This window comes from Pipistrellus hanaki (genome assembly GCF_964339955.1).
Source record: "Pipistrellus hanaki genome assembly, chromosome: 2".
NCBI classification, from domain to species: domain Eukaryota; kingdom Metazoa; phylum Chordata; class Mammalia; order Chiroptera; family Vespertilionidae; genus Pipistrellus; species Pipistrellus hanaki.
This window is the reverse complement of record NC_140504.1, coordinates 28,325,795-28,353,506: the sequence shown is the minus strand read 5'-3', so window position 1 is coordinate 28,353,506 and position 27,712 is coordinate 28,325,795. Positions and strand designations below refer to the sequence as shown.

Below are 27,712 nucleotides of genomic sequence, written 5' to 3'. Positions count from 1 at the left end.
TACCCACCTTGGCCTGGCGCCACCTGCTCCACCATTCTGCTGCGGTCCTGCTCTCATTGGTGCCCATCGGGGCTGGCAGGGCGTCCACTGCCTTCTGCTGCCACACCATGTCCCGTGCCGCCCCCTGGTGGCCAACGTATGTCTAACTCCCGGTCAGTTGAACTCCCACCCGTGGGGTCAATTGAAAGGAAAAGTTCTAGAACTTTACAATTAGTCACTATAAAACATAATTTGGGAATAATCTGTTCAAGTTTCCTTCAGTTTTAAAACTAGTAAAAATGCTCTATGTTCAGCTGAATCTGTTTTTACTAATTTGTTTTCAACAAAAGAGATACATATGGCAGATCGGCAAGTTTAAAAATATACCGACTATTTTATGAGTGAATGACTACAATATGGCACTAGCACTACCAGAATGCTTTTGGAAGTACAGCAAAATCCCAAACCCTAAAATTCTCATTTTCCTTTTAGAACAAATTTTGATATATCTTAAACAAGTTTCTGATATGTTACATAATTAAAAATTTTCCAATCTTGATGGGTATTAAACGTTTTATTTAAAATTTTAAAGTAAAAAAAAGAAGGTACACAAATACAGACTACATTATGATGACCAAGGCAGTATTCTACATGGCAAAAGCAAAACAAAATTTTAAAAGTAAATGTAGAAAGCAAAATACCTGATAGCCGATTCAGGCTGCATACATATAAAATGCTCTGACCACATGCTTATACAAAATAAAATTTTTCTTAGAACACCAAAATTCCAACCATTCTGACTGTCAAATGCCTTTTTCCCCTGGTGAGTATTTTCAGAGAACTTTATATAATATAAAAAAATTGACATGGCACTTAAAGACTACAAAATAAGAACACAATTAGAAACATATTTGTAATGCAATTCTGTATAAAATATACACAGTAAATCTTAGATTTTAAAAAAGGATTAAAAACTAAAGATCGCCCTGAATAATGGTTAAAACCTCATCACAAAAAAATGCTTATCGTTTGTATCATTGAGAGAAAACTGATGGGATTTTTTTTGAGATGATATCTAACTTGAGGAAGTCATTCATTCAAAATGTATTCAAAATAGTAGGTAAAACAGAAACTCACTGCCTATCCCTACTCAAAATGTTTTATCACAAGTCCTCTTTCTAATATTTAACACAGGACAAAAACAGAAGAATGACTCAAGTTTCCTCAAAATATGGTTCCAGAGACCCATCAGAATTCTAAGGTAGGTCCAGTATTGTGTTTTTAAACAAACTTATTCCATATTCTAAAATTTTAGAATGCCCTAGGGGAAACAGCACCACTTAAAAACAATATCATGAACACATATCATAAGATGTCAGAATTTTCGGAATGTCAGAAGTTTATGATTTGAAGTGAATACTGCTTTTTTTTTTTAAAAAAAAAACAAAAACAAAAAAAACAAGTTTCAGGTATTAAGAGAAACATGTATACCTCTTAAATAAACATGTGGATATAAACATTTTTCCTTTGAGGTTTTCATTGCGTTCAAAGATAATTATTTAAAGAAAAGACGACATGGCCAGGCAGGCCCTGGCCGGTACGGCTCAGTTGGTTGGAGCATTGTCCTGTGCACCAAAAGGTGGTGGGCTCAATTCCCGGCAGGGCACATACTCAGGTTGCATGTTTGATCCCCAGTCACATAAAGGAAAGCAACCAATCAGTGTTTCTCTCTCACATTGATATTTGTGTATGAGAGAGAGAAACACTGTAGAATAATTTTTAAAAATCTTAAAGTAAAAAGAGTACATGGTCAGAAACTTTGGTAAAATTATATTTCTAATGAAATGTAACATCCAAAAAAAGAAGATATTAAATGCCTACAAATTTTAAATAATTCTAAGCTGAAGACTCAACAGCTTTCCCCAAAATTAAATTTTACTAAGATTGGGGAATTATAAAAAGTAATTTAGATGATTATGGTTACTTTAAGGTCCCTTTTCATAAAAATAAAAAAAAATAAAAATTTAAAATAACAGAAGGATGCTATCTTTTGCATCCCTTTCCATAATACATTCCTAAATATTAATATTAATAAAACATAACCTGAAGAACTCTGCCTCTGAAATGTATTGAATTCTGTATTACATGTATTACCTACTTAACAAAAACTCGCTTGCGGGGCTGGGACTGTGGTGTGAGTGTATGTGTGGGTCCTGAACAGTAATAAACATTCATGTTTATCACTTTTCATGGATTTCACTGCAGACTCCATGCACAGGGTCCAAAAGTGTGGGTAATGTGTTTCGGAGTAGGAAATAAGCATGTTTAATACACTGTTTGGAAGGTAAATTCTTTTCTTGTATACTAAATTATAAGGGAAAATAGTATACATCCCGTCTCCATTGGATAAATGGAATGCTTTTACAAGTTTTGTAATAAGTGCCTCCTTATTTAATCAAATCACAAAAGCAACTGTGAGATTTACTCTCTTGTAGGAAATAAATATTACCATTGCACTTTTTTATATGTCCTTTAAATTTCTTATTTTTTCCTTCCTATATACTGAGAACTTTCCCATTCAGCTACATCGGTGGATCCTTTGAACTACATTTCTTAACATTCCAGTTAAAGTTCTGACTAACGGGACTAGCTCAGAAACTAACACCTTAAAATATTAAAGAGCTCAAAAACAGCTAATGATTTGGAATCTGATTCTATAAAATGTGCCTTTTTCCTCAAGAAGAATCTGTATTACCCAATCCTAAGCAAGTGACACCTTTTATTACCAGTCAATTTAATAACTGTTGCCTTAAAAATCAGTAATTATCCAATGCAATGATAAAATTTACAGCTGAATTTTTAAACACAAAGAATTCATAAAGTAACAGGTAATATAACAAGTTGCTATATTTTGAATTAATATTTTTATTCCAAAATTAAATAAAGGACGTATGACAAAAATCACAGGGAGGCTTATGATGTAATACCACCATGTGCCTTAATGCAACAGGTACTCTTCTTAAAAGCAGTGGTAAGTAGTTTCTTCAAAGGAAAAAGACAACGCTGTTACTCATCAGTAGGCTGCTAGACTACCAGTATAACTGAATTTGACACGATTGTCTGGAATCTAGTATCTTTTTTTTTTTTTTTTACAGTTAAATGTATATGTAATAATTGACTCTTACAGTCAACACATACAAGATATCGAGCGCTTTTTTGTAGTTGGCAAATATCAAATGGTTCATTATATACAGGCTGGTAATGAGTTTTCCATGCATTAAATGGCAACACAAGTAAAATGCACAGTTGAGAACGAGGATCAGACGCATTCTTCTGCAGACATCAAAAGAGGATTGATGTACTCAAAGCCTTCAAATTCAGACTGATCAATCTTCCTCACAATATCACTGTTGGGACAAAAATAAATTAATTTCCTCAATCAATATTTCTTCAACTTATTTAAATGGTAAAATAAGATTAAGAAACAAAAAATAAAGCTAATTTATGTTAATTATGGGAAGAAGTTTTACAGGTTTTTAGATTAATCCCAAAATATTTTCTAGAAGAATCAAGAGTCTTGGAAAAAAAACAAAAAAGGCTAAAAGACTTACAAGCAACTTTAGAATCAAAGGTAGTCCAAACTGAAGACTGAGATTTAAAAATCTCACTATTAACTAGAAAGTTATCACTATTCTAGTTAATCTTAACTAAACAACATTCATAGTTATAGGTAAACACCCGGGTCTGAATTAGGCATTCAATTTAGTAGTCACCTCACTAGCCAGATGGAATACATGGTGCAGAGAAGGCCCGGAAGGTGTTAACCAGAAGGAAAGGGCAATGGGACGAGCACACTGACAGACCTGGAATAAAGGGAGAATGCCACCGACAGGCAGAGGGTCACAGGGAAGGGAGAGGTTGATATTCAGTTACGCTGGGCTTCTAGTTAATATATGAGGAGTGAGTAGTACTATCGAATATTTTCATACTTCAATGTACACATCATACTGCAAAGCACTAAGTTACACAGGATATAGTTCCTATGCTTCAAGGAGGGAAAGTACCCTTTAGAACAGAAAGCTACAAGAGAAAGCAGTACCTGCTAAGTTCATATTCTAAAGAAAACATGTTTCTAAAGAAAAGTGTGGTATTGCTTCGGCAGCACATATACTAAAATCGGGAGGGTCCAGAGGAGATGAGCATGGCCTCTGGGTAAGGATGACATGCAAATTCGTGAAGCGTTCACATTTTTTGAGAAGTACAGGTTGGCAGTTACAGAACAGTCATGGGGATGAGGAGTAAGCAGGGAAATATGGTCAATAATACTGTGATAACTATGTATGGTGCCAGTTGTATAGCCTTTGCTGTACACCTGAAACTGATACAAATGATACTGAATGTAAACTGTAATTTAAAATTTTTTTTAAATCAAAAAAGCAAAACAAAATAAAAGGGTGACTTCTAGTTAGAGAAAAAGAAAAAGCATTCATTGAACAAACACTGGATGAAATTATGAAAGATTATGCTAGGTCTGGGGAAATGCAAGTGATTTTGTTAGAGTTGGAGCACAGGAACAGAAGAAGGGTATTAATATGGCAGACGATTCTGGGAGGAAGGTAATGGCTGGCTCAGAGAACCTAGTGATGTTTACACTATGAAGTTTCACCTTGACCCATCCAAGACTGAGCTGCATGTGAGAAAGCTCTGAAAGATGGAGAAGATTTCAACAGATAAAAATGAAGGAAGAACACAGAGGAAATGGCAGGAGTAAAGGTCAGCAGCACACTATCAGGGAATGGTGAGTCAGAGACTAATCAGAACACAGCGTCTGTGTTAAAGTATAGCAAGAGATATGGCTAGAAAGGCTGGAGCAGACGGTGGGAGGCCTGAAATGCTAGCCAAGAGGATGGATGTTACTTGCTAGGCAATGCGGGAGCTGTTAAAGGTTTCTGGAGTGGCACTTCTTGAGGTGTACAGAATGGGATGCAAAGTAAAGGAGTCCAATTAGGAGGGTGGCATAATATTCTAGGTATGATTTGAAAGAAGTTTGAATTGGGTTTATGGCAATGCAAATGGAAAAGAAAGATGTGATGCAAATGAAGAAGTAAAGGAGAAACAGACATGGTCTTGGCAGATGAAGGTATTATGTAAGTTTTTAATGAAAAGGAGAAATCAATGACCCTGATACTCTGAATCCGACTGCAGGAATACACAGTGCTGCAATGAGCAGGAAAAGGTAAATAAAAGCAAGGAATCACTGTGAATAGAAAAAGAAACCATAAAGAGTCATTACTTTGATTTCAGACTTCATATGTTTGAGGTGCTTGTCTGACACTAGGGAGGTGTTAAACAAGCGAATGGAAATGCAGCTCAGGATAGATACCAGGGCAGTGGCTAGGTTTAGAAACCATCATTCACTTATTCTTCACAGCAATCTTGTGGGGTAGGCAATACAAGAAACAGGCTCAGAGAAGCTATGCAATTCACACCCAGGTTACCCAGCTGGTAAGAGTTGGTGTCTGAATTCAAATTCCTACTTTTTTATTAAACCCAGTGCTCTTTCTAAAACAAGATGCTGTCTGAAATAATGACTTTGATACCTATCTCTTTCCTTTAATAGACAGTAAGTTTTTTGCAAAATCAGTCTAAGTTTTGATCAGCTTTGAATGTCTAATACTTAGAATAGTGCCTTTTGTTCAATAATTGTTGGCCAAGTTAGCTGGGAGTCCTTTTTAATAGCCAGTAACCATGCTATGGGGCTGGTTGACATCCCCAAAATGCAAACTGCATACAGCAAAGAGAAGGCTGGCATGGACAGAACCATGCAGGATCCTAGTCACAAGGTGGGGACAAGGGAAGAAAAGATGAAAAGTGGTCACAGAAGTGAAGCAGAACCAGGATGGGTAGTTCCAACCAAAGAAAGGCCATGACTGCCAAATGCTTTATAAACATCAGGGGACATTGGAACTGATCAAAACAGTTTAGAAAGTAAGAAGTCAATTCAACCTTCAAAAGCTGAAGGCACAGGTTAAACTGTGTTAAAGTGTTGCCAGTAAGAAAGTGCAATCAATGTTCACTATTGTGAAGACATTTGATAGAGATACTGCTTATTTTTCCTTTACCATGTGCATCTATTAACTATCTTTGAAAAAGCTTGCAGATGAAAAGAAAATAAGAAAAGAATGTGGTAGTTCAAAAAGTGCTAAGATTCAGAAGAAAAAAATTAGGCTATCTAAGCATGTTTACAGGCAGAGGGAAAGAAGCTGAAGAAAAAAAAAGAAAGAAATGAAAGAAGGTGGGGTAATGGAGGCCACTGATAAAACAAGATACTGGAGGAAAATAAGGGAGCAGGTCTAGGAAAAGAGGAGAGCATCCCTTGCAAAGGACAGTTAGCTTTCCAAGAACGGGGAAGGAGAAAAAGGTTGAGAAGAGTTAGAGAGCAATTCTGAGATGCAAGGCACCCCAATGACAGCTGAAAAGGGAGCAAGCTCACAATAGGGAGGTCTTGATTCTTGCAGTCAGGTCAAGGCAGGGTAAACCATTAAGTGATGGAGGGAGGGGTAAAATGTAGTTTGAAACAGCTGCCAGGAGGAATGTGATAAGGATTAACAAGAAATAAATATCTGCCGAGCTGTAAGAGTCTCCTTGAGACGAGAGAATGAATCTGTAACCACAGGTAAAGGATCAAAACATCCCCAAATTATTCTAAAGCCTATTTTTACAATATGTAACATGAACACACAAAAATACGTGAGATCACTGCTGGCTGGACGTAAGTTGATGTAATTTTTAAAAAAAGTAATTTGGCAAAACACATCAAGAGCTTTAAAATTTCATACCCCTTGACCTAATCCCCTTTCTAGGAATCTATCTTAAGATAATACTCAGGAACTCGCAGATGGTCATCATCGAATGGAAACAGCACAGGCCTTAGCACACTCATTACTGGGTCTGAATCCTGGCTCTGCCCCCTCACATCTGTGTAACTTATGCTTAACCTCTCTGAGCCTCAGTTTCCTAATCTGTAAAACGAAGATGATAATAACTAGGTTTACAAGGTTGTGAGAATTAGAGATAATGCATGTAAGTCAAAGTAAAAAATGGCCATTATTGTCATATTTATAATGATATAATAGATTCAGATACCCAATAACTCAGTGGTTAGATAAATTACAATATAATCTGATCATGAAGACACTGTATAGCCATTAAAAGTGGGAATGTCAAAGAACTCTGACAATATTTCAGTCTATGGAATTACTTACTCATCATCTGGAGTGAGCTGGACAGGTTCATTAGTAAACTGAGAATCAAAGTTGTCCAAACCAAATTCCCCAGAAATATTTGGTTTAAAGGGAGGTACCACCTGCTTTTGCTCCATCTAGAAAGACAGATTGGATGACAGTTCAAGCCTGCATTCTTGGAAAAATCCCCCTCTACATTTCTCCTCTGCCCTCAGAGGTTTCCCAGTCTTATTAAAGCGAGTCCCTAGGTAAAGTTCTACAACACTATGCACAGTGATGGAAGTAGTTTACAAATCTGAGCAGTGATGCAGTCTCAATATTACAATCTGTTCCACGTTAGAGAGTGCTTTTAAGTTAATTTAGGCTATGACATACTAGATTTTCAACATTCTTTCAAGGTAATAAAATTTGGCCCAAGATAATGATGAAACCTAATACAGAAAACAATCACAATTTACATACCATATCCCAGTCAACATTTCGGAAGAATGGGTGTCCCTGAATATCAGCAAATCCTGTTTGAGGATGACAACCCAATCGTTCCTTTGGGTCCTATGGTGGGAAGAAATGTTTCAAAAATGGGTGAATATCATGCTTTAGAATACATTCTCTTTGTGGCCTGTGCTTTGAGTCTACTATATAATACATTTATTTCTGAAATCAGAATGGTCTACCTTTTCTTTCTAGAAGGTACAACACTAGATTAAAATAGTTTCTGAAACTTGTGACAAGTAAGATTTCCTCACGGCTCTTCCCCAGCTGTCATGTAATTAAAGTGAAGCTGTAAAGAGAAACAGGAGGAAAAATAGAGCAGCAGAATAACTTGAGCAGCATCCAGCTATGTCTTTGCCATGAGTTACAGTGACAGTCAAATTTTGCAAACCCCAAACTTCACAAGTTTGTTCTTAGCTCAGTTTAGAAGCTCTATGCCCAATCGCAATAACAACCTATAATTTGTGTACAATGATATAACCTTTATCTGAACCACTGGCCTGCAACTTAGCTTATTCATTACTGTGAAATGAAAATATGTTCCCAGACCCCCCCTCCCCCAATAAAAGACATTTTATTTTGCATATTAACACCTCTGTCCTTCACTTTTCACTGTGTTAAAGTTTAGGTTTCTAGTGTAAAAATTTCCTCATATGAAGCACTCACCCTTTGTAATAAAAGGCTAATATGCAAATTGTCTCCTTGGGAGTTCAACCAACAGGAGTTCAACTGCTTGCTATGACATGCACTGACCCCCTGGGGGTGGTGCAGAATGAAGGAAGGCCCCAACCAGCAGCCGGGGGAAGGAAGACCCCAATCGCCTAAGGCTCTGATTGACTAAGGACACTACCCGTGCACAAATTTCGTGCACTGGGCCTCTAGTTTAAAATAAGCTTTCAATTTCCTATTAAAAGTCATTATTATCTTATCCATTTACCTTAGAAGATAAATGCACATTAACCTACCATTTGATTTGATTGCCAAGATCATTGTAATATAATAAAAAGTATATATTTGGTCTTTGTCCCTGGTTGACCCTAAGTTTCTAAAACCCCTTTAGCTTCCTAAGTGACAGGAGTGTCTTTTGTTATTCATATCAAGTCCCTTTCAATAATTCCTGAGTTTACCCTGATAAGGTGACTCTTGGTGGGTCTCTAGATAGCTTCAGGATGGGGTCTGATTGCCAGAGGAACCAACCATGCGATTAAAGGTTTGGGACTTTCAGCCCAATTTCCAGAGGGACTAGAAATTGAGCTTTATCACCAATGGCCAATGACCTAGTCTAGGGGTGTCGAACTCAATCAGAGAAGGGGCCAAAATCTAAAATCCAGCCTAAATCGCGGGCCGAATGGTTTACTGAACAGTCATAAACTGACAATGTCATAAACTGACAGCGGAGTGCAGTGATGACAGCGCGGTGCGGGCCACATTGCAAGGCCTGGCGGGCTGGATTTGGCCCGCGGGCCTTGTGTTTGACACATGTGACCTAGTCAATCATGCTTATGTGAAGGAACCTCCATAAAAATCTCTATACCATGGGAGTCACAGAGCTTCTGGCTGGTGAACACATCTATGTGCCAGGAGGGTGGACACCCCAACTCCACAGGAACAGAAGCTCCTGTGTTCAGGACCTTTCTGGACCTCACCTCTTCATCTGGTAGCTCCTTTGTAATCTTTATAATACACCAGTGAGAGTAAATAAGCGTTTTCCTGATTTTCTGTGAGCCATTCTAGCAAACTACTGAAAGTAAAGTGTGGGGGGAGGACAGGGAGATTCCCAGTTTTATAGCCAAGTCAGACAGGAGTGGTACCCAATACTTGTGACTGGCCTCTGAAGTGAGGGTAGTCTTGTAGAACTGAGTCCTTACACCTGTGGAGTCTAATGCTGACTCCAGGTAGTGACAGAAATGAACTGAAATATAGGACACATAGTTGGTTATCTGGAGAGTTGGAGAATTGGTTGTTGGTGTGGAAAAAAACCTATACACTTGGTGTTATAAACAAAAACAGTTCAGAATCATAACTTTAGATAGATCCTAAAACTGTAGCCTACCATCTACAACAACTGAATGCATTCAGATTTGTTAAGAGCAAAGAAAATTCGTTTCTTTTGAATGTTATCCAATCATAGGGTTTTTGACATGGGAATTTGTAGAGAGCATGACTGTCCCAAGTGCTCAATAAGTAAAAGAGATTCTTTGAAAATGAATCCAAAGAAAATTGAAAATAAGAACAGAAAGTATAATTAAGACCATCCCAAAGATGCAATTTTTCCTTAATTGAGTACACGGTATGTATCATTTACATTGAAAACAACATATGTAATATACAGCTGGGAGTAAGTTATGTTGGCAAATGGAAAGGACAACTCATCTCAGTACCTAATCTTGTCAAATTACTCTTTGGTGAAGAGACAAATTCCAGATGTAACTGAAAAAATTACATCCTTTGATATTTTGGAATTTTACATTGCTTGAACCTCTACTTATCAATCTCATTTACATAGAGATAAACCACTAAAGGTTTTTGATACAGGATTTATACCTTGTTGAGAAAACTCTTCAGGACACTTGCAGCTTTTACAGACAGGGAACGTGGTATTCGAATTTGTTTTTCCAAAATAACTAGAAAGATAAAATAATGGCATTATGTTTAACTTTTATATGGCTTTACTCTTTACATTTTTATTATGAGATATTCAAGGCATTTTAGCAGAAAAATATAAGACATTACATAGACTGCTTAAATGTCTCTGTGTACTTTCCCAGCCCGGTTCTTCTCCGTTTATAATCACTTACCTGCCTGTTCTATTCTTTGACTACCTTACTATGCCTTAGCTTCCACATCTGTAAAACTGGTAAAATAATACCTGCTGCCGAAACCGGTTTGGCTCAATGGATAGAGCGTCGGCTTGGGGACTGAAAGGTCCCGGGTTCGGTTCCGGTCAAGGGCATGTACCTTGGTTGCGGGCATATCCCCAGTAGGGGGTGTGCAAGAGGCAGCTGATCGATGACTCTCTCTCTTCGATGTTTCTAACTATCTCTCTCCCTTCCTCTCTGTACAAAATCAATAAAATATATATTTTTTTAAAAATAATAATACCTGCTTCAGAGGGTTGTTATGAGGCTTAAATGAGTTAATATCTGGAAAATGTGTGGCACATATTACTATTTTGGATCTGACTGGCATTGCCAAATTATTCTTCAAAGATGTGTCGATTTCACTCCCCTCAGCAGTCTATGAAGCGTTCCAGCTGCTCCACATCCTCACCAGCACTGGTATTAACAACACTTTAAATTTTTTGCCAAATGTATGGGGTATGAAAGAGTAGTTCATTAATGTTTTAACATGCATGCCCTAACCACTAGCGGGGTTGGGCATCTTCCCACATGTTCCATGGCCATTTGGATTTGCTATTATATGAAATATTTATTCCTATCGTGTGAGTCCTTAATTACTAAATGTAGAATTTATGTCAGTCTTCCCACTTCTTTGGGCTGTGTGTTGGGGGTTTGTACTTATCAACTTGTTTCTGTTCTGTTCAACTCTTTGTATTCCCAATTGTGGGGCTTTTATCTTCACCTTTTGATACCTCTTATTTTCTTGGTACTCTACTTTTTCCCATATTGTTCTTGAACTTATGTACTTGGCCTGGGTTCATGTGAAAAGACTGTCCTCTCTAGCCACAGGATTTCTTCCTCCAATCTCTGTTTGCAATATACAATCTGAAGGAAACTGTTTTTGAATATGAGATGGTAACTGGCAAATGGAAATGGACACTTACAGAGGTAGGAAAGATGTATACCAAGTTAGAGCCTCACATATTACGGAATATATTGTCCAAATTATTTTCTCCTTCCTTTATTTTAAATTGATTTTTAGGAAGAGAGGAAGGAAAAGGGAGGGAGATATTGATGTGAGATCAAAACCATCAGCTGACTCCTGCACAGCCCCTACTGGGGATCGAACTTATCAACCCAGGTAATGTGCACTGTCTGGAACCAAACCAGCAACACTTTGGTACACAGAACGACTCCTAACCAACTAAGCCACACCAGTCAGGGCTATTTTCCTCTTTCTTACCTTGGAAGAGATAGTCCTCTGTGTTTTGATCAGGGTTATCAGAGCTCCCAACAATATCAAATGGAGACCTTCCTGCCATCATCTCAAACATTAGTACTCCAAGAGCCCACCAGTCAACACTGAAACCTTCAATAGAGAAATTTTAAATTATCCAATCTGCATACTTGAATGTCATTGAGATCCATTTTATTACATAAGAAAAAATAAACATAATGAGAAAGGCATAGAAGGCTGCAAGCATATTTCACTTATCAACAAGGGGAAGTAACTGAGAGATAACTTTAAAAATAAATTATTAAAAAATAACACATTCAGTTTCTTTTCCTAATAAATATGTAATTTCAGACTCATAGCCTATATCTAATATTTTCTTCTGTTGACATAATTAAATTGCATTTAAGAATAACTTTCCTGAGTCTAAAACTTGATCTTCTGCTAGCTGATTTAAGATTCTTGAGGAACCTTGGAATCAGATTATGAGCAGCTGTCAGAAATACCCATCCTCCTTTACATCTGCTGAAACGAGAGGTCTAGAACCAAAGCAGTCATGTTTTCTTAAGATAAAGCATGACTTAGAGATTCCCCAGGAAATCTGAACAATCTTCCAGAGGCTGTTCGGAAGTCACATGGATGACGTTTAAATCCCTACTCTACCACTTCCCAGTTTTATGACTTTGAGGTTACTTAAACTTTCTACGCTTTAGATTCCTTGTCTGTGAAATGGGAATTAACAGTGCTTATGTCACATGATTGAGAGCATTAACTTGATAATACATAAACTGCTTAGAATAGTGCCTAGTACCCTTTAAAGCTTGTCACTAATAAAATATCATACAAATTTGTACCCTCAAATACTGTCCAAGTTCCACTGTCTCCAATTTCAGTTTGGGCTTTAATGCCGATTTTAAGGGGATCAAGAAAGTTTATACTAAGATCAACATCAAAATATTATAGTGTACTATAATGCAATTTATACCACATCTAACCACCCTTCTAAAACATAGCTAAAATACCACCTATTGATTTATTTACCATAGTCTTCTCCTCTTAAAATTTCAGGAGCAATGTAATTTGGAGTACCACAGAAAGTGCTGGTTGTATCTCCTGGCCGTAATCCTTCCTTTTATAAAAAAGAAAAAAAAAGAGAAACAATAAGACCCAAAATTCTGTTTTAAATTCACCTCTTTTATTTCACCTATAGAAGCTCAGCATCTGTTAAGCTTAAATAAAATATCACTAGCACAGTTGCCTTTCGCATTAAAATCATGGATTGAAATAGCTCAGAGAAAATCTGTTCTCATTAGATGTTGATAAAAAAAAATCAGTTCAATTAGAGTAAAAGGAATCATATTTTATGAAGAAAAGAAGCACTTTAACCTTGCTTCCTAATATAACCACAGCTGGCATTATGATGTTTCTCTCTAATTATTCCTAGGGCATAAGTTTTTTTGGTTTTGTATTTTAATAGTTGCAGGATGGAGAAAATTAAGACAAAACCCAGTAATCTGTATAAAAAGAGAAACTACACAATAACAAATGGAGCAATCATCAAGAAGTTGTAACAAACTATGTATGTACCTAACAACACAGCCTCAAAATACAAAGACTAAAAATAGACTAAGTATTAGAATTTCACAATCTTTGCTATGGACTGAAAGTATGTGTGCTTCCAAATTCATATGTTGAAGTTCTAATGTGATGAGGGAAGTGGAGCCTTTGGAAGGTAATTAGGTCATGAGTTTAGAGACCCCAGAATGGGATTAGTGTCCTTATAAAAAGGGAAAGACAGCCAGCCCTGCTCCCCACACCCATGGAGGATACACTGAGAGACAGCCATCTGTAAATGATGAAGAATGTTGGCACCTTGACCTTGGACTTCCCAGCCTCCAGAGCCACGAGAAACAAATGCTTGTTTTTGAAGCCATCTTGTTTTGAAGCAGCCCAAACAGATAATACAATCCCTAATCACAACACATGATTTTAACACATTTATTAAAAAAAACTAGAGGCCTGATGCACAAAATTTGTGCACTTGGGAGAGGGGAGTGTCCCTCTGCCAGGCCTGCGCCCTCTTGCAGGGAGCAGGCCTAAGCTGTCAGTCAGACATCCTTAGCGCTACTGCGTAGATGGGAGAGGCTCCCACCATCACTGCTGCACTCACCAGCCGTGAGCCTGGTTTCTAGCTGAGCGGTGCTGCCCCTGTAGGAGTGCACTGACCACCAGGGGGCGGCTCCTGCATTGAGCATCTATCCCCTGGTGGTCAGTGCACATCATACCAACTGGTCGTTCCACCATTGGGCCGAAACTGGCTCTCTGATATCCTCTGAGGGGTCCCAGATTGCAAGAGGGTGCAGGCCAGGCTGAGGGACCTGACCAGTGAATGATTTGGGCTGGGGAGAGATGCGGGAGATTGGCCAGCTGGGGAGGGACTGCAGGAGGACTCCAGGGTGTATCCGGCCTGGCTTGCTCAGTTCCGATCATCCGGACCCCAATAACAAGCTAACCTACCGGTTGGAGCGTCTGTCCCCTGATGGTCAGTACACGTCATACCAACTGGTTAACAGGTTGACTGTCTGCACCCCTGTGGTCGGTGCACATTAAAGCAAGTGGTTGAGAGGCCTTAGCATATTACGTTTTGATTGGTTGAACAAACAACCAGATGACCAGACACTTAGCATATTAGGCCTTTATTATATAGGATGACAGATTATACAGACAAAAAATTAATAAGCACAGAAAGATTTGGACAAAGCTAGAGCTGAAAAAATATATAAATTATGTATATACTAGAGGCCTGGTGCACAAAATTCGTGCACAGGAGGAGGGGGTTCCCTCAGCCCCGCTTGCACCCTCTCCAATTGGGGACTCCTTGGGGGATGTCCAACTGCCAGTTTAGGGCCAATCCCACTAAATTGGCAATCGAACATCCCTCTCTCAATCTAGGACCACTGGCTCCTAACTGCTCACCTGCCTACCTGCCTCATCACCCCTAACTGCCTCTGCCTGCTTGCCTGATTGCCCCTAATTGCCTCTGCCTTGGCTCCTACCACCATAGCTTTATCCGGAAGTAAGTCGGATGTCTGGAAGATGGCTGGTTGACCCAGTCTAATTAGCATATTACCCTTTTATTAGTATAGATAGAAAATGTCTACCTATGTTTCTGTGTGGAGAAAGGAAGGGAGAGAGAGTGTGTGTGTGAGACTCCTTGCTTGAAAAATGGAGATTATATATCCTTTTTAAGTACCCGTGAGGTACTGACCAATAACTAAGTCATAAAGGAGGTCACAGTTCGATTCCTGGTGAGGGCACATGCCCTGGTTTCGGGCTCAATATTCAGTAGGGGGCATGAGGAGGCAGCCGATCAATGAGTCTCCTCATTGATGTTTCTCTTTCTCCCTTGCTCTCTGAAATCAATAAAAATATATTTAAAAAACAAGCAAGAAGATTTTTTAAAATGAAATCAACAAGGTAGTTAAATATACAATTAAGCATCTGCTTCTTTTACTTTATAACCATGTAATTCCCTATGTAATTACAGACTTCTTATTGTTAATGACTACATAAAATCTAACTGAATGTTTGTATCTAGAATTTAACCATTTCCTTAAGTTAAATTATATGGTAAAATCAAGACTTCTTCGCATTCCTTTCCCTGACACATCTTGCTCCAACTCCATAGAGGCAACCATTGTTATGAGGTTCTTAATGGGTCCCTCCTAAGATATTTTAGGCATAATGTGTGTATTTTTCTTTAAATTTTACTTTATAAGCTATAACACTTCTATAAACATCTGGAAGAAATGTTTAGTAATATGTTGTGACTCTAAAGATTATTTCGTGATCCCTCATAAGGATATATAAGCTATTTTGTACACGTGGAAATATGGCTGTGACTTAAGTTGTTTTGTACTATTAGTAATGACTTGACATGCAATTTAATAATAAATGACATTCACATTTAGGGCAAAAGTCAGAGGCAATGGATGCAGTCTGTTAACCTATAACAGAGTTATGCTAAATCATTCACTTGTTGACTGAATTTTCTAAATGTAGGCCCATCAGCTATATTATCTACAGCATAATAGAGATGTTACTATTAAAATTCCCCTTCTGAAGGCCAAAAGGCACATGAAAACATGCTCAAAGTCACTAATTGTCCGAGAGATGCAAATCAAAACAACAATGCGGTACCATCTCACACCTGTCAGAATGGCCAACATCAACAAATCAACAAACGACAAGTGTTGGCGAGGTTGCGGAGAAAAAGGAACCCTCGTGCACTGCTGGTGGGAATGCAGACTGGTGCAACCACTATGGAGAACAGTGTGGAGTTTCCTCAAAAAACTGAAAATGGAACTCCCATTTGACCCAGTAATCCCACTTCTAGGAATATATCCCAAGAAACTAGAAACACCAATCAGAAAGGATATATGCACCCCTATGTTCATAGCAGCACAATCTACAATAGCCAGAATTTGGAAACAGCCTACGTGCCCGTCAGCAGATGAGTGGATCCAAAAACTATGGTACATCTACACAATGGAATACTATGCTGCCATAAAAAAGAAGGAATTCTCATCATTTGCAGCAACCTGGATGGAATTGGAGAACATCATGCTGAGTGAAATAAGCCAATCAATGAAAGAGAAACACCACAAGACCTCACTCATTTATGGATAATAAAGAACATTATAAACTGATGAACCAAAAGATAGATATAGAGACAGTAAAGCAACAAGCAGACTGTCAAATTACAGTGGGAAGGGGAGGAAGATCTGGGGGAGATAATAGATCAACAGAAGGACTTGTATACATGCATATAAGTACAACCAATGGACATAAAACTCTGGGGAGGGAGGGTATGTATGGGAGGGAAGGAAGGGGCAAAAAAATATTTTAAAAAATCAATAAAATATATTAAAAATAAATAAATAAATGAATGAATAAAAAATAAAATTCCCCTTCTGATAAATTCTATATAATAAAAGGCTAGTATGCAAATTGACCGAATGGTGGAATCACCGGTTGCTATGATGCACACTGACCACCAGGGGGCAGATGCTCAATGCAGGAGCTGACCCCTGGCGGTCAGTGCACTCCCACACAAAGAATGCAGCTCAGCCAGAAGCAGGGCTCGTGGCTGGCGAGTGCAGTGGCAGTGGCTGGAGCCTCTCCTGCCTTCGCAGCAGTGCTAAGGATGTCCAACTGACAGCTTTGGCCCTCTCCCCACAGGGCCTAAGCTGTCAGTCGGACATTCTCTGAGGGCTCCCAGACTGCAAGAGAGTGCAGGTTGGGCTGAGTTACACCTTCCCTCTCCCCCTGAGTGCATGAATATCGTTCACCAGGCCTCTAGTAAATAAATAATTCATAAAATGGTCAAAGTTTTTCAGTGCATAATAATCAATGTTCACAAAATATTTCAAACATGAGCCTGAAGCTATTCATTCAAATTTTCATATGCCTTCAGTCATCACTATCCCAAGCACTCTTTATATAAAAGCATCTAGTGAGAAAGTGAAGAGATTAAATTAATTTAACCTAAAGGAAGTATTTCTGTAGAAGCTACATAAAATTTTTTTAGTGTTTTAGATTTCCCAAGGAATTGTAACAAGGAAAAGAAATTCATCCAATATTTGCCAGAGGTTTGACTTTAGGTAAGTTTAAATACTGACTCTAAGTCATAAAACAAGAACATTCTATATCCTGGGGATTCATTTCATATTTTGTGGAAAGAGACTGAATCCTTAAGTAAAATACTGTTACAAAAAGAATAAAACATCAAGAAATAAGGACATGTCCTAAGAATGAACTGTATTTTATGTCAGATATTTAAAAATTTAAATACAAAAAGAGATAAATTTCCTAGGAAAATTTTAAATGCATTATTGAGAATTACAATTAAATGGCAAAAACTGGAAGGTGATATGCAAGTAGTTGTGTTAAAGTTGAGAGATTGTAGATAATTTTTATCTTTAAAATTTTAATAATAACACAACTTTCAAAAAAAGTTACAAAGCATATGTAGAAATTAACTCATTGTAGGACATTTAACACTCACAGAAAATATGGAATTTTGTAAATGGTTAGGAAAAAAAAGTACAGGGTGGGGCAAAAGTAGGTTTATAGTTGTGAATATGTAAAAGTTTATTCTTTTGTTTATTATTTTCCACACAAACAACTGTAAACTTACTTTTTGCCCCACTCTGTGTACTTGTTTTTGTGCTATAATCCCAAAAAGTATCCTTAACAAAGTAGCAATCATTTCTTCATCTTTAAGTATGAAGTTATTTTACCAAAACAACCTTATGAGCATCTGAGAGCTTTCGAATAACTAGAATTTTCCCTCACCTTACACATGCCGTAGTCAGTGAGTTTAATGTGTCCTTCTGAGTCCAGCAATACATTGTCCAATTTCAAATCTCTATAAATTATCCCTCGTTCATGAAGATAATTTAATGCTAGACTGATTTCTGCAGAGTAAAATCTAAAATAAAATGAAAAACTCATTTGATTCAAGTTTTAAAACTGTAAATTTCTAGAGGAAGGTATTTAAGTCATACTCTTGTCTGCAAATTAAAACATCAAAATCATGTTAAAAGATTATTTTCCTCTCAGTGTTTTTAGGAACAATACCAAACACAAATTAAAGTCCTACTTTAAAGCATCTGAACCCAAAACATAATTATAAAGATCCAGTACAAATCAAACTCATGAAGTTATCAATTTGAAAGTCTCAAACAGGGGTTCGTAATCTGGATGGGCCTCAGGCAGTCCATGCTCCCACAACTGGGGTAAAGTGTAAGACCCTGTGCACATGTACGCACATCTTCTACAGAGTTGCCATCACTTCCCTAAAGGTCCAGTGACCTCATAAAATGCTAAGACTGATCCACATAGAACACTAAAAGTCTATCACTGAGCCCTACCAGTTTGGCTCAGTGGATAGAGTGTCCACCTGCGGACTCAAGGGTCCCAGGTTCGATTCCGGTTAAGGGCATGTACCTTGGTTGTGGACACATCCCCAGTAGGGAGTGTGCAGGAGACAGCTGGTCGATGTTTCTCTCTCACCGATGTTTCTAACTCTCTATCCCTTTCCCTTCCTCTCTGTAAAAAAAAAAAAAAATCAATAAAATATATTGTTTTTAAAAAGTCTATCACTGAAACCATAAAATCCATACCAAAATTCCTAGAAAAGGAATTGAAAGAAATTATTCTGCAACCATAATATTTAATATTAAAGAAAGAAGTTTTAAAATTGTCACCAACTCATTGGTGATAACTAGAACTTTTGACCTGACTAATGAAAATGAAATACCACGCTGGTTTATGGCTGCTTAGATGAAGATGGTCACAATCTTGTTTGGAGATACAGAATATATACCTTCTAGCTACTTAATTCTATGAATAGGGAACTTGAGCCTTTATTTATACTTTTGTTTCTAGAAAAGCAAAGATGGTAAAAAAAAAAAAAAAAAAATGGAACTTTAATACAATAAAACTGGACTACTTTCCCCATGTCCTACTGAGCAAACAAGGAACAAATACTGGTTATATATTCACAAAATAAAATGTTATCCCTGGCTTTGCTATTGAAGGGCCACCATTTGATAAAGCCTAAATAAACAATAAACATACAGTAAATAAAAGAAAGAACACTTTGGCCCTGAGGTTAGTTGATATAATTTATAGCTTCTTATAAAATTGAAGGATGTTATCTCTTTCTGACAAGAAAAATCATTAATGAACTAGCAAGATTTTCACTAAATTCTTAAAAAAATAAAATCTCTAACCTTTGTTACCTATGTGTACAAACTCACAAGCTTCATTTTTTTTTTTAAGGAGTTATTTTTATATCCTTGATACTTGATTTTTTAAAATATATTTTATTGATTTTTTTATAGAGAGGAAGAGAGAGGGATAGAGCGCTAGAAAAGTCGATGAGAGAGAAACATCGACCAACTGCCTCTTGCACACCCACTACCGGGGACGTGCCCGCAACCAACGTACATGCCCTTGACCGAAATCGAACCTGGGACCTTTCAGTCTGCAGACCAACACTCTACCACTGAGCCAAACTGGTTTCGGCACAAGCTTCATTTTTTAAATTACTTTTATGAAGCACAAGAGTGAGAATTACTGCTAATTATGAGTAAACCATGGAATTGATGGACTAAACTTCTTATCCAAGGCCATGATCCTTCCCACCTAAGTCTTCCAATATAGAAACAACTTATAATCTTGTATAATAATATTAAAGATAGGGCACTAAACAAATAATATTTAATGCTCTTTGCTCTGATTCATCAACACATATAGAATCACAGGAAAAAAGCCAACATCAGACCAATTCAAAAATCATAATTACAAGAATAGTCAGGCATGTATAATAGCTTAAGAGAAACTGTTTTATTACTCTTAAGTGTGTGTGTGTACACACAAATACACTAAGTGTCCGACTTTTCAACCATTCCACCGGTAACTATGATGCATCCTGACCACCAGGGGGCAGACGCTCAACACACAGGCATGAAAACATGGAACAGATTGATGAATCTCAGAGGGAAGAGGAGAGGGGGGAGGGCGGGAATGGATTAACCAAAGATCTTATATGCATACTATAGACCTGGTGCACAAATTTGTGCACCCATGGGATCCCTTGGCCTGGCCTGCAGTGATCAGGCCGAATCCATGCACTGAGCCTCCAACATCCCCTGAGAGGTCCCGGATTGTGACATGGTGCAGTCCAGGCCGAGGGATCCCACCAGTGCATGAATGCGTGCACTGGGCGACTAGTATGAATAATAATTGTCTAATGAAAAACTGTCAGAGATAACTGCAAATCTGATAAGATTAATAAGTATTTGTAAATTCAATTACTTCAGAGGCTGATGCTGAATAGATAAAATATTTTAAAACAATTGGGTTTAGTTGACTAAAGGTTTCCCCACTAATACTGTTTATACTTTTTAAAAGTTTATAATTATATTATTACATACTATATAATGTTATATATTGTATTTTATTATAATGCAAAATAACTTTTACCTTAGTCTCCCACATGACTTACAAAGAATTAACCAGTATCAAAATAAATTATCTTCTGCCCTAACTGGTTTGGCTCAGTGGATAGAGCATCGACCTGCGAACTGAAAGGTCCCAGGTTCCATTCCGGTCAAGGGCATGTACCTTGGTTGTGGTCACATCCCCATTGTGGGGGTGAGGAGAGGGTGTGCAGGAGGCAGCTGATTGATGTTTCCCTCTCATTGATGTTTCTAACTCTCTATCCCTCTCCCTTCCTCTCTGTAAAATATCAATAAAATTGCCCTGACCTGTTTGGCTCAATGGATAGAAGGGTCCCAGGTTTGATTCTGGTCAAGGGCATGTAGCTGGGTTGTGGACATATCCCCAGTAGGAGGTGTGCAAGAGGTAGCTGATTGATGTCTCTCTAACCAATGTTTCCAACTCTCTATCCCTCTCCCTTCCTCTCTGTAAAAAAGCAATAAAATATATTTTTTTTAAATCAATAAAATATATTTAAAAAAATAAAATTAAAAAATTAAAAAAAAACTAATGTATCTACTGTTTTCAACCACTAGAACATAAAAGTGCCACAGCTGCTCCCCAAAATCCCAACACAAACAACAATCAATAAATTTACCTGGCATGTTCTTCAGGAAGTTTTCTTTGTCTCTGCATATGAAACATTAGATCTCCTCCATTTACATACTCTATGACAAAGAACAACCTAAAACATAGGAAAGAACACATGAAACCAAGGTCCAAAAGAAAATATAACTATGCATTTTAAACATTATAGAGACCAGTCACAACTTAGAGCATTCTGTCATTTACCCTGTACAAAATCCCAGGAATTTGGTGGAAACTAAGGGTGGTGGTAGTAGGAAGCTGTTCATCAAGTAGATACAAGAAAGTAAACCAGCATGATAGCATTCTGTAACCTCTTACTTCTGTAGTACCAATTGCAATCCAGACCCTCCCACTCCCACCCCAATTCTAGCGTTTGCGTGGTAAGTCACTTCAACTGTCCCTTAAGGTAAAGAAGTTAGGATTTCTCCCCCTAGTTAAACTCTGGGAAACTTTAAATCTAAAGCTAAAACCTTAGAGATATTTAAAAATATGAATTTCTATTGCCATATTTCGACCATATATATAAATTCATCTTTATGGTTGAAAGTATTACAGATGTTCCCGAACCCCCCCCCCCCACACACACACACACACACACATTTCTCCCTCTGCCTTCTCTCCCACCCACCCCAGGCTATATTTTTTAAGCAGATAATTTCTTTATGCTAATCCAAACAGATATCACTGATGGGAGTTCGTGAGTCAGGAAATCATAAGCATCATACTGTTGTGTCTGTCTCCATGACTACCGCTTCAGGATTTATAGTATAAAGAGTTCTTATTATGTAATATGTAAAGCATGTAAAGCCCAGTAATCACTCCATCTTCCGACCTTACCTGCTTTCTGTCTGAAAGCAAGAATGCAGCCCAACAAGAAAAGGATGATTGGATGCCTGCTCAAAAACATGCTTCTCTGTCTGTACCCAGTCAATATCCTATTTTAAAACATAAAAGAAATGTTTATCAAACTGAAATATCATCAAACTATATTTGCTCTTGGCAATTTCATGATCACAAATGCAATTAACTAACTATGCTAAATATCAAAGAATGACTAGTAATCATGCAACAACAATTTGAAAGAGAAAAAAAACACTACCAGTAAACATTTCAATATTATGAAATGGTCTAGAAAACTTTTTCAAAGTTCAATCAAGTACTTTCCCTTGATCATAATATGATTTGATTTTTATTTTTTTTAAAAACCTAATCATCAGATTTCTTTAAAAATATCTTATATAACCCATTTGAGGCATTATTTCGAAAAACAGATTGAAAGAAGTCATAAGCATTGAGGTTTTCTCTGAAATGGTACACTTAAGTCAATTTAACAGTTTAGAAGTAATAAAACATTGTGCTTACCTCATCATCATTAACAAGCTCCTTTTTCACAACTTTCATTGCATAGATACGGTCTGTTTTTTTTAATCGTACCAACAGTACTTTGGCATAACTTCCTCTTCCTATTACCCGGAGCAAATCAAAATCCTGAAGACCTAGACTGGATGATGCTTTGCCACTTTCCCTGGTGTTCATTGCCTGTTGAGAACATTTATATCAGAGTTATAACTGACCCTTGCAGGTTGGCTTAGTGGTTACATAGCATTGGCCTGAGGACTGAAGAGTCATGGGTTCAATTCTATTTAAGGGCAGGTGCCTCGATTGCAGGCTTGATCCCCCGCCCCCAGTGAGGGCACATGTGTGAGGCAACCAATTGATGTTTCTCACTCCCCACTGCCCGCCTCCCCCACTTCCACTCTCTCTAAAAAAAAAATCAATAGAGAAAATACACTTGCATGAGGATTAACAACTAAAAAAGAATTATAACTGGAAGTATTTTGCATAAATATATTTCTAACACCTAATTATACCTATGACTATTTAAAAAATATTTTCTAAGTTTTTAATAATTCTTTTCTAACATCATTCCAAACAATGCAATCTAACTACTCAAGAAATGGGACAAATTCACGAGTTGAAAGTACAGGAGAAAACTCCAGGAAAATAAGTAAATCAAATGGAGGCAAGAAATCTACCAGGTACAGAGTTCAAAACACCAGTTATAAGAAAGTTCAATGAACTTAGAGGAAGAGTAGATAAACTAAGTGAGAACTTCAACAAAGAGATAGTAAACATAAAAAAGGACATGGACACCATAAAAAAAAAAAATCACAAATGAAAAACCCAATACCTTAAATAAAGAATACACTAGAAGAATCAACAGATTAGATAAAGCAGAAGATCAACTCAATGACTTGGAAGAAAAGGTAGTGGAAAACACCCAATCAGAACAGGAAAAAGAGGAAGATTTTTAAAAATATATATTTTATTCTTTTTTTTTTTTTTTTTTTTTTTTTACAGAGAGGAAAGAGAGATAGTTAGAAACATCGATGAAAGAGAATCATGAATCAGCTGCCTCTTGCACACCCCCTACTAGGGATATGCCCGCAATCAAGCTACATGCTCTAGACCGGAATGGAACCTGGGACCCTTCAGTCTGCAGGCCGAACAGGTTTCAGCGGAAAAGAATTTTTTAAAATGAGGTCAGTTTAAGACCTCTGGAACAACATCAAATATACCAACATTTGCATCATCAAGTAACTAGAAGGAGAAAAGAGAGAGCAAGGATTGAAAACAGATTTGATAAAATAATGATTGGAAACTTCCTTAACCTCATGAAAGAAACGGATACACAAGTCCAGGAAGCACAGAGACACAAACAAGATGAACCTCAAAAGGCCTACAATAAGACACATTATAATTAAAATGCCAAAGATTGAAGACAAACCATTAAAAGCAGCAAAAGAAAAGCAGTTAGTTACCTACAAGGAAGCTCTGTAGACTGTCAGCTGATTTCTCAACAAAAACTTTATAGGTCAGAAGGAATTGGCATAAAATATTCAAAGCAATGAAAAACAAGAATCTACAATCAAGATTACCCAGTACAGCTATCATTTAAAAATCAAAGGAGAGATGAAAAGTTTCCCAGATAAGAAAAAGCTCAAGGAATTCATTATCACCAAACCAGTATTTCAAGAAATATTAAAGGGACTTCTTTAAGAAAAAAAAGAGAAACAAATGTGAATAACAAAATGATAGTAACTATATACCTATCAACAACCACTTTAAATGTAAATAGATTAAATGCTCCAATCAAAGGACACAGGGTGACTAAATGGATCAGAAACATGACTCATACATATGTTGTCTACAAGAGACTCATTTCAGATCAAAAGCATACACAGATGAAATATAAAGGAATAAACAAAGATATTTAATGCAAATGGAAATAAACAAAACAAAAAAGCTGGGGTAGCAATACTTCTATTAGACAAAATAAACTTTAACACAAAAGTTATAATAGGAGACAAAGAAGAACAATACATAATAATAAAGGGATCAACCCAGCAAGAAAATATAGCCCTTGTAAACATTTACACACCCAAGTAGGAGCACCTAAATTCATAAAGAAAATATTGATAGAGCTATAGGGTCAGATCAACAGTAATTATTGGGGACTTTAATACCCAACTGGCATAAATGGATAGATCATCCAGACAAAATCAAGAAGGAAATAGCAACCTTAAGTGACATATTAGACCAAATAGATGTAATTGATATTTTTAGAGCATTTTATCCAAAAGCAACAGAATATACATTCTTTTCAAGTACACAGAGAACATTTTCCAGGACAGACCACATGTTAGGTCACAAATAAGTCTTCTTAAATTCCAGAAGATTGAAATAATTTTAAGCATCTTTTCTGACTGCAGTGGTATGAAACTAGAAGTCAATTAATTACAAGAAAATAACTGGACAGAATGGGTTAACAACGAGATCAAGGAAGAAATCGAAAGATACCTGTGACAAATGAAATGAAAACGCAACCCAAACATCTATGGGACACAGTAAAAGCAGTCCTAAGAGGGAAATTCACAAAAATGCAAGCCTACCTCAAGAAACAAGAAAAGGCTCTCCTCCCAGAAACACACCCATGGGTTTCCATTTTCCCATCCCCATCCCCTCCCTTCTCCAGGCATGTTACTACTAGCTTCCTCACTCCCAAGCTCCAACAATCTTTCCTTTATCTCCATAACTTGTTTTCTAAGTCCATTTCTTCTAGGAATTACTTCTTCTACCTCTGTGATTTACCAAATAAATGTTCTCTTACAATTTGAGTCTTCTTGGTTCTGAATTCTTTCCTAGCCAGAACCCAAGTACCAAAAAAACTCAAGTAAAAAAACAAAACAAAACAAAAAAACTCTCTGGAGTTTTCTCCTGTATATTAACCCTTTTTTAAAAAAAAGAAAGAAATAAGAAAAATCAATTTGTCATATTTTTATACTGTCAAGTCATATTAAAAGGTTAATGTCATGGCATAGCCAGTTTTGCTCAGTGGATAGACCATCAGCCCACAAACTGAAGGATCCCAGTTTTGATTCCAGTCTAGGGCATATCTCTCCATCGCAGGTGTGATCCCCAGCCCTGGTCCAGGTGCATGAGGGAGGCAAACAATCGATGTGTGTTTCTCACATCAATGTTTCTCTCTCTGTCTCTCCCCTTCCCTTCCACTCTCTCTAAAAATCAATGGAAAAATATCCTCAGTGAGGAATAAAAAAAAACAAAAACTAATGGTATAATGTACAATAAGATTAACCTTCAATAAACTAACATGAACAATAATTTTAAACATTTTTATTAAAAAAATAGCAACTTTTAAACATTTTTAAAAAAAAAACTAATTAACTTACCTCCTTTTCTTCACCAACTTGGTCCAAACTCTCATGACTTGAAGGATTATATGGAATTACTAAAAACCCAATCCCAAACATAAAAAAAAAAGAGAAAAACAGCATCCATTAGCTGATTTTAACTTAAAATTTCCTCTTGATTTTATTATTTTAGTTTTCTTTCCGGTCTTGATCATTTAAAATTAAGTAGCTGTCTTACTAATAACAAAGTGTATATAATATGAATTAAATTTTAATATTTAATGAGGGTAAAGGAGAGCAAAAACCAATCAGTAACCAACTACTGATTTTAACAAGTATTTTTGCTATTTTAAAAATATTTCCCTTCTTCACAAATTAATCAATTTCTCTGTAAGGATGACTCTATAAACCCTATTTGATTATTTTAGTATGAGTGAGGCATGGAAGTAGAGGGTCTCGGGTTTTCATTCCTCACTTCTTTCATACTCAAAATGCCCCTAACTACTGCACCACGTAGGTGAAGTAAAGAACTGACAAGATTCTACTCTTGGCTTCTATTCCTTGAAGCCACTTGGATTACAAAATCAAAAAAATAAAATAAAATAAAAATCCTATATTTCATACAACCAGCAAAGTCCTTGCTTTGCAACTTCCTTGATTCATCCCCTAACAGGCTTCCCTATCCCATTTAATTGCTACTTAAATTTCCCAGATACACATTTGAGATTTGTATCTACTTGACATTTGAATTCACATGATCTTTTGTGAATTTTTATACTGCATCTCTATGTCTTTACATATTTCCTACTTCTGATAATAAAACTTTTAATAAAAACGGGTCACTTTAACATAGTCAACATGGCCCACAAAATCAGTATGTTTGTGTTATTGAAAAAAAAACAACAACAACTAGGTTTGCTGAATTTAAAGGGGTCTTAAACAAAATTAATTTAAATTAGAGAAAGCGGTCATTTGTTGTAGTTTACATATTTGTCCTTTTAAAATGTCAAATGTATGTTAAATATTGTGACGATATCACCACCATAAAATATGGTTACCTCGCTTTTATGTAGGGAGAACAGAATTTTTTTTAAACTTAGGTGTAAGAGTCACTGAAAGAAGTCTCTCAACGATATTTTGTTAATGAACAATAATTCACGACAGCGTCATTTTTACCTGTTTGGGCATGGTCTGTGTGCATGGATGACTGATCCATGGGCGTCATTGGTTCCTAGAAACATTTCCAAAGAAACAGCAACTCAGTGAAGTCTTTTTAAATCTCAATATCTCTATAAATTCTGGAATATTTTAATGAGACACATCATATTAACACATAAATTTGACAAATATAACTTATAATAAGAACTATATTACTATATTAATTTGTTTGCAACTTTACTATATGACACCATATTCCTGTAAATGAGGTATTGTCACATTTTACAGGTAACAGAAGGAACACATAAAACTAATTTCAGGCCATCAAATAGAAATAAAAATTATTCTCCTTTATATTCTGATTTCTCTTATACACTAGCTAATCTTCTTTCAAGC

General features: G+C 36.8%; 1 protein-coding gene across 1 annotated transcript in view; it reads right to left on the bottom strand.

The window, feature by feature from the left end:
* Nucleotides 1–1,431: 1,431 nt before the first annotated feature.
* The window catches only part of PRKCI (protein kinase C iota), a 63,513-nt gene continuing 37,232 nt past the window's right edge, over nucleotides 1,432–27,712 (bottom strand). Inside the window, exons 7-18 of the mRNA XM_084874133.1 lie at nucleotides 27,335–27,389; nucleotides 26,198–26,256; nucleotides 22,809–22,985; nucleotides 22,284–22,381; nucleotides 21,457–21,543; nucleotides 18,147–18,282; nucleotides 12,831–12,918; nucleotides 11,799–11,924; nucleotides 10,260–10,339; nucleotides 7,686–7,775; nucleotides 7,245–7,360; nucleotides 1,432–3,386 (exon numbers count right to left, since the gene is read on the bottom strand). Of these exons, the coding sequence (XP_084730259.1) occupies nucleotides 3,299–3,386; nucleotides 7,245–7,360; nucleotides 7,686–7,775; nucleotides 10,260–10,339; nucleotides 11,799–11,924; nucleotides 12,831–12,918; nucleotides 18,147–18,282; nucleotides 21,457–21,543; nucleotides 22,284–22,381; nucleotides 22,809–22,985; nucleotides 26,198–26,256; nucleotides 27,335–27,389 (1,200 nt within the window). The 3' untranslated portion in view covers nucleotides 1,432–3,298. The remainder of the gene's footprint in view (nucleotides 3,387–7,244; nucleotides 7,361–7,685; nucleotides 7,776–10,259; nucleotides 10,340–11,798; nucleotides 11,925–12,830; nucleotides 12,919–18,146; nucleotides 18,283–21,456; nucleotides 21,544–22,283; nucleotides 22,382–22,808; nucleotides 22,986–26,197; nucleotides 26,257–27,334; nucleotides 27,390–27,712) is intronic.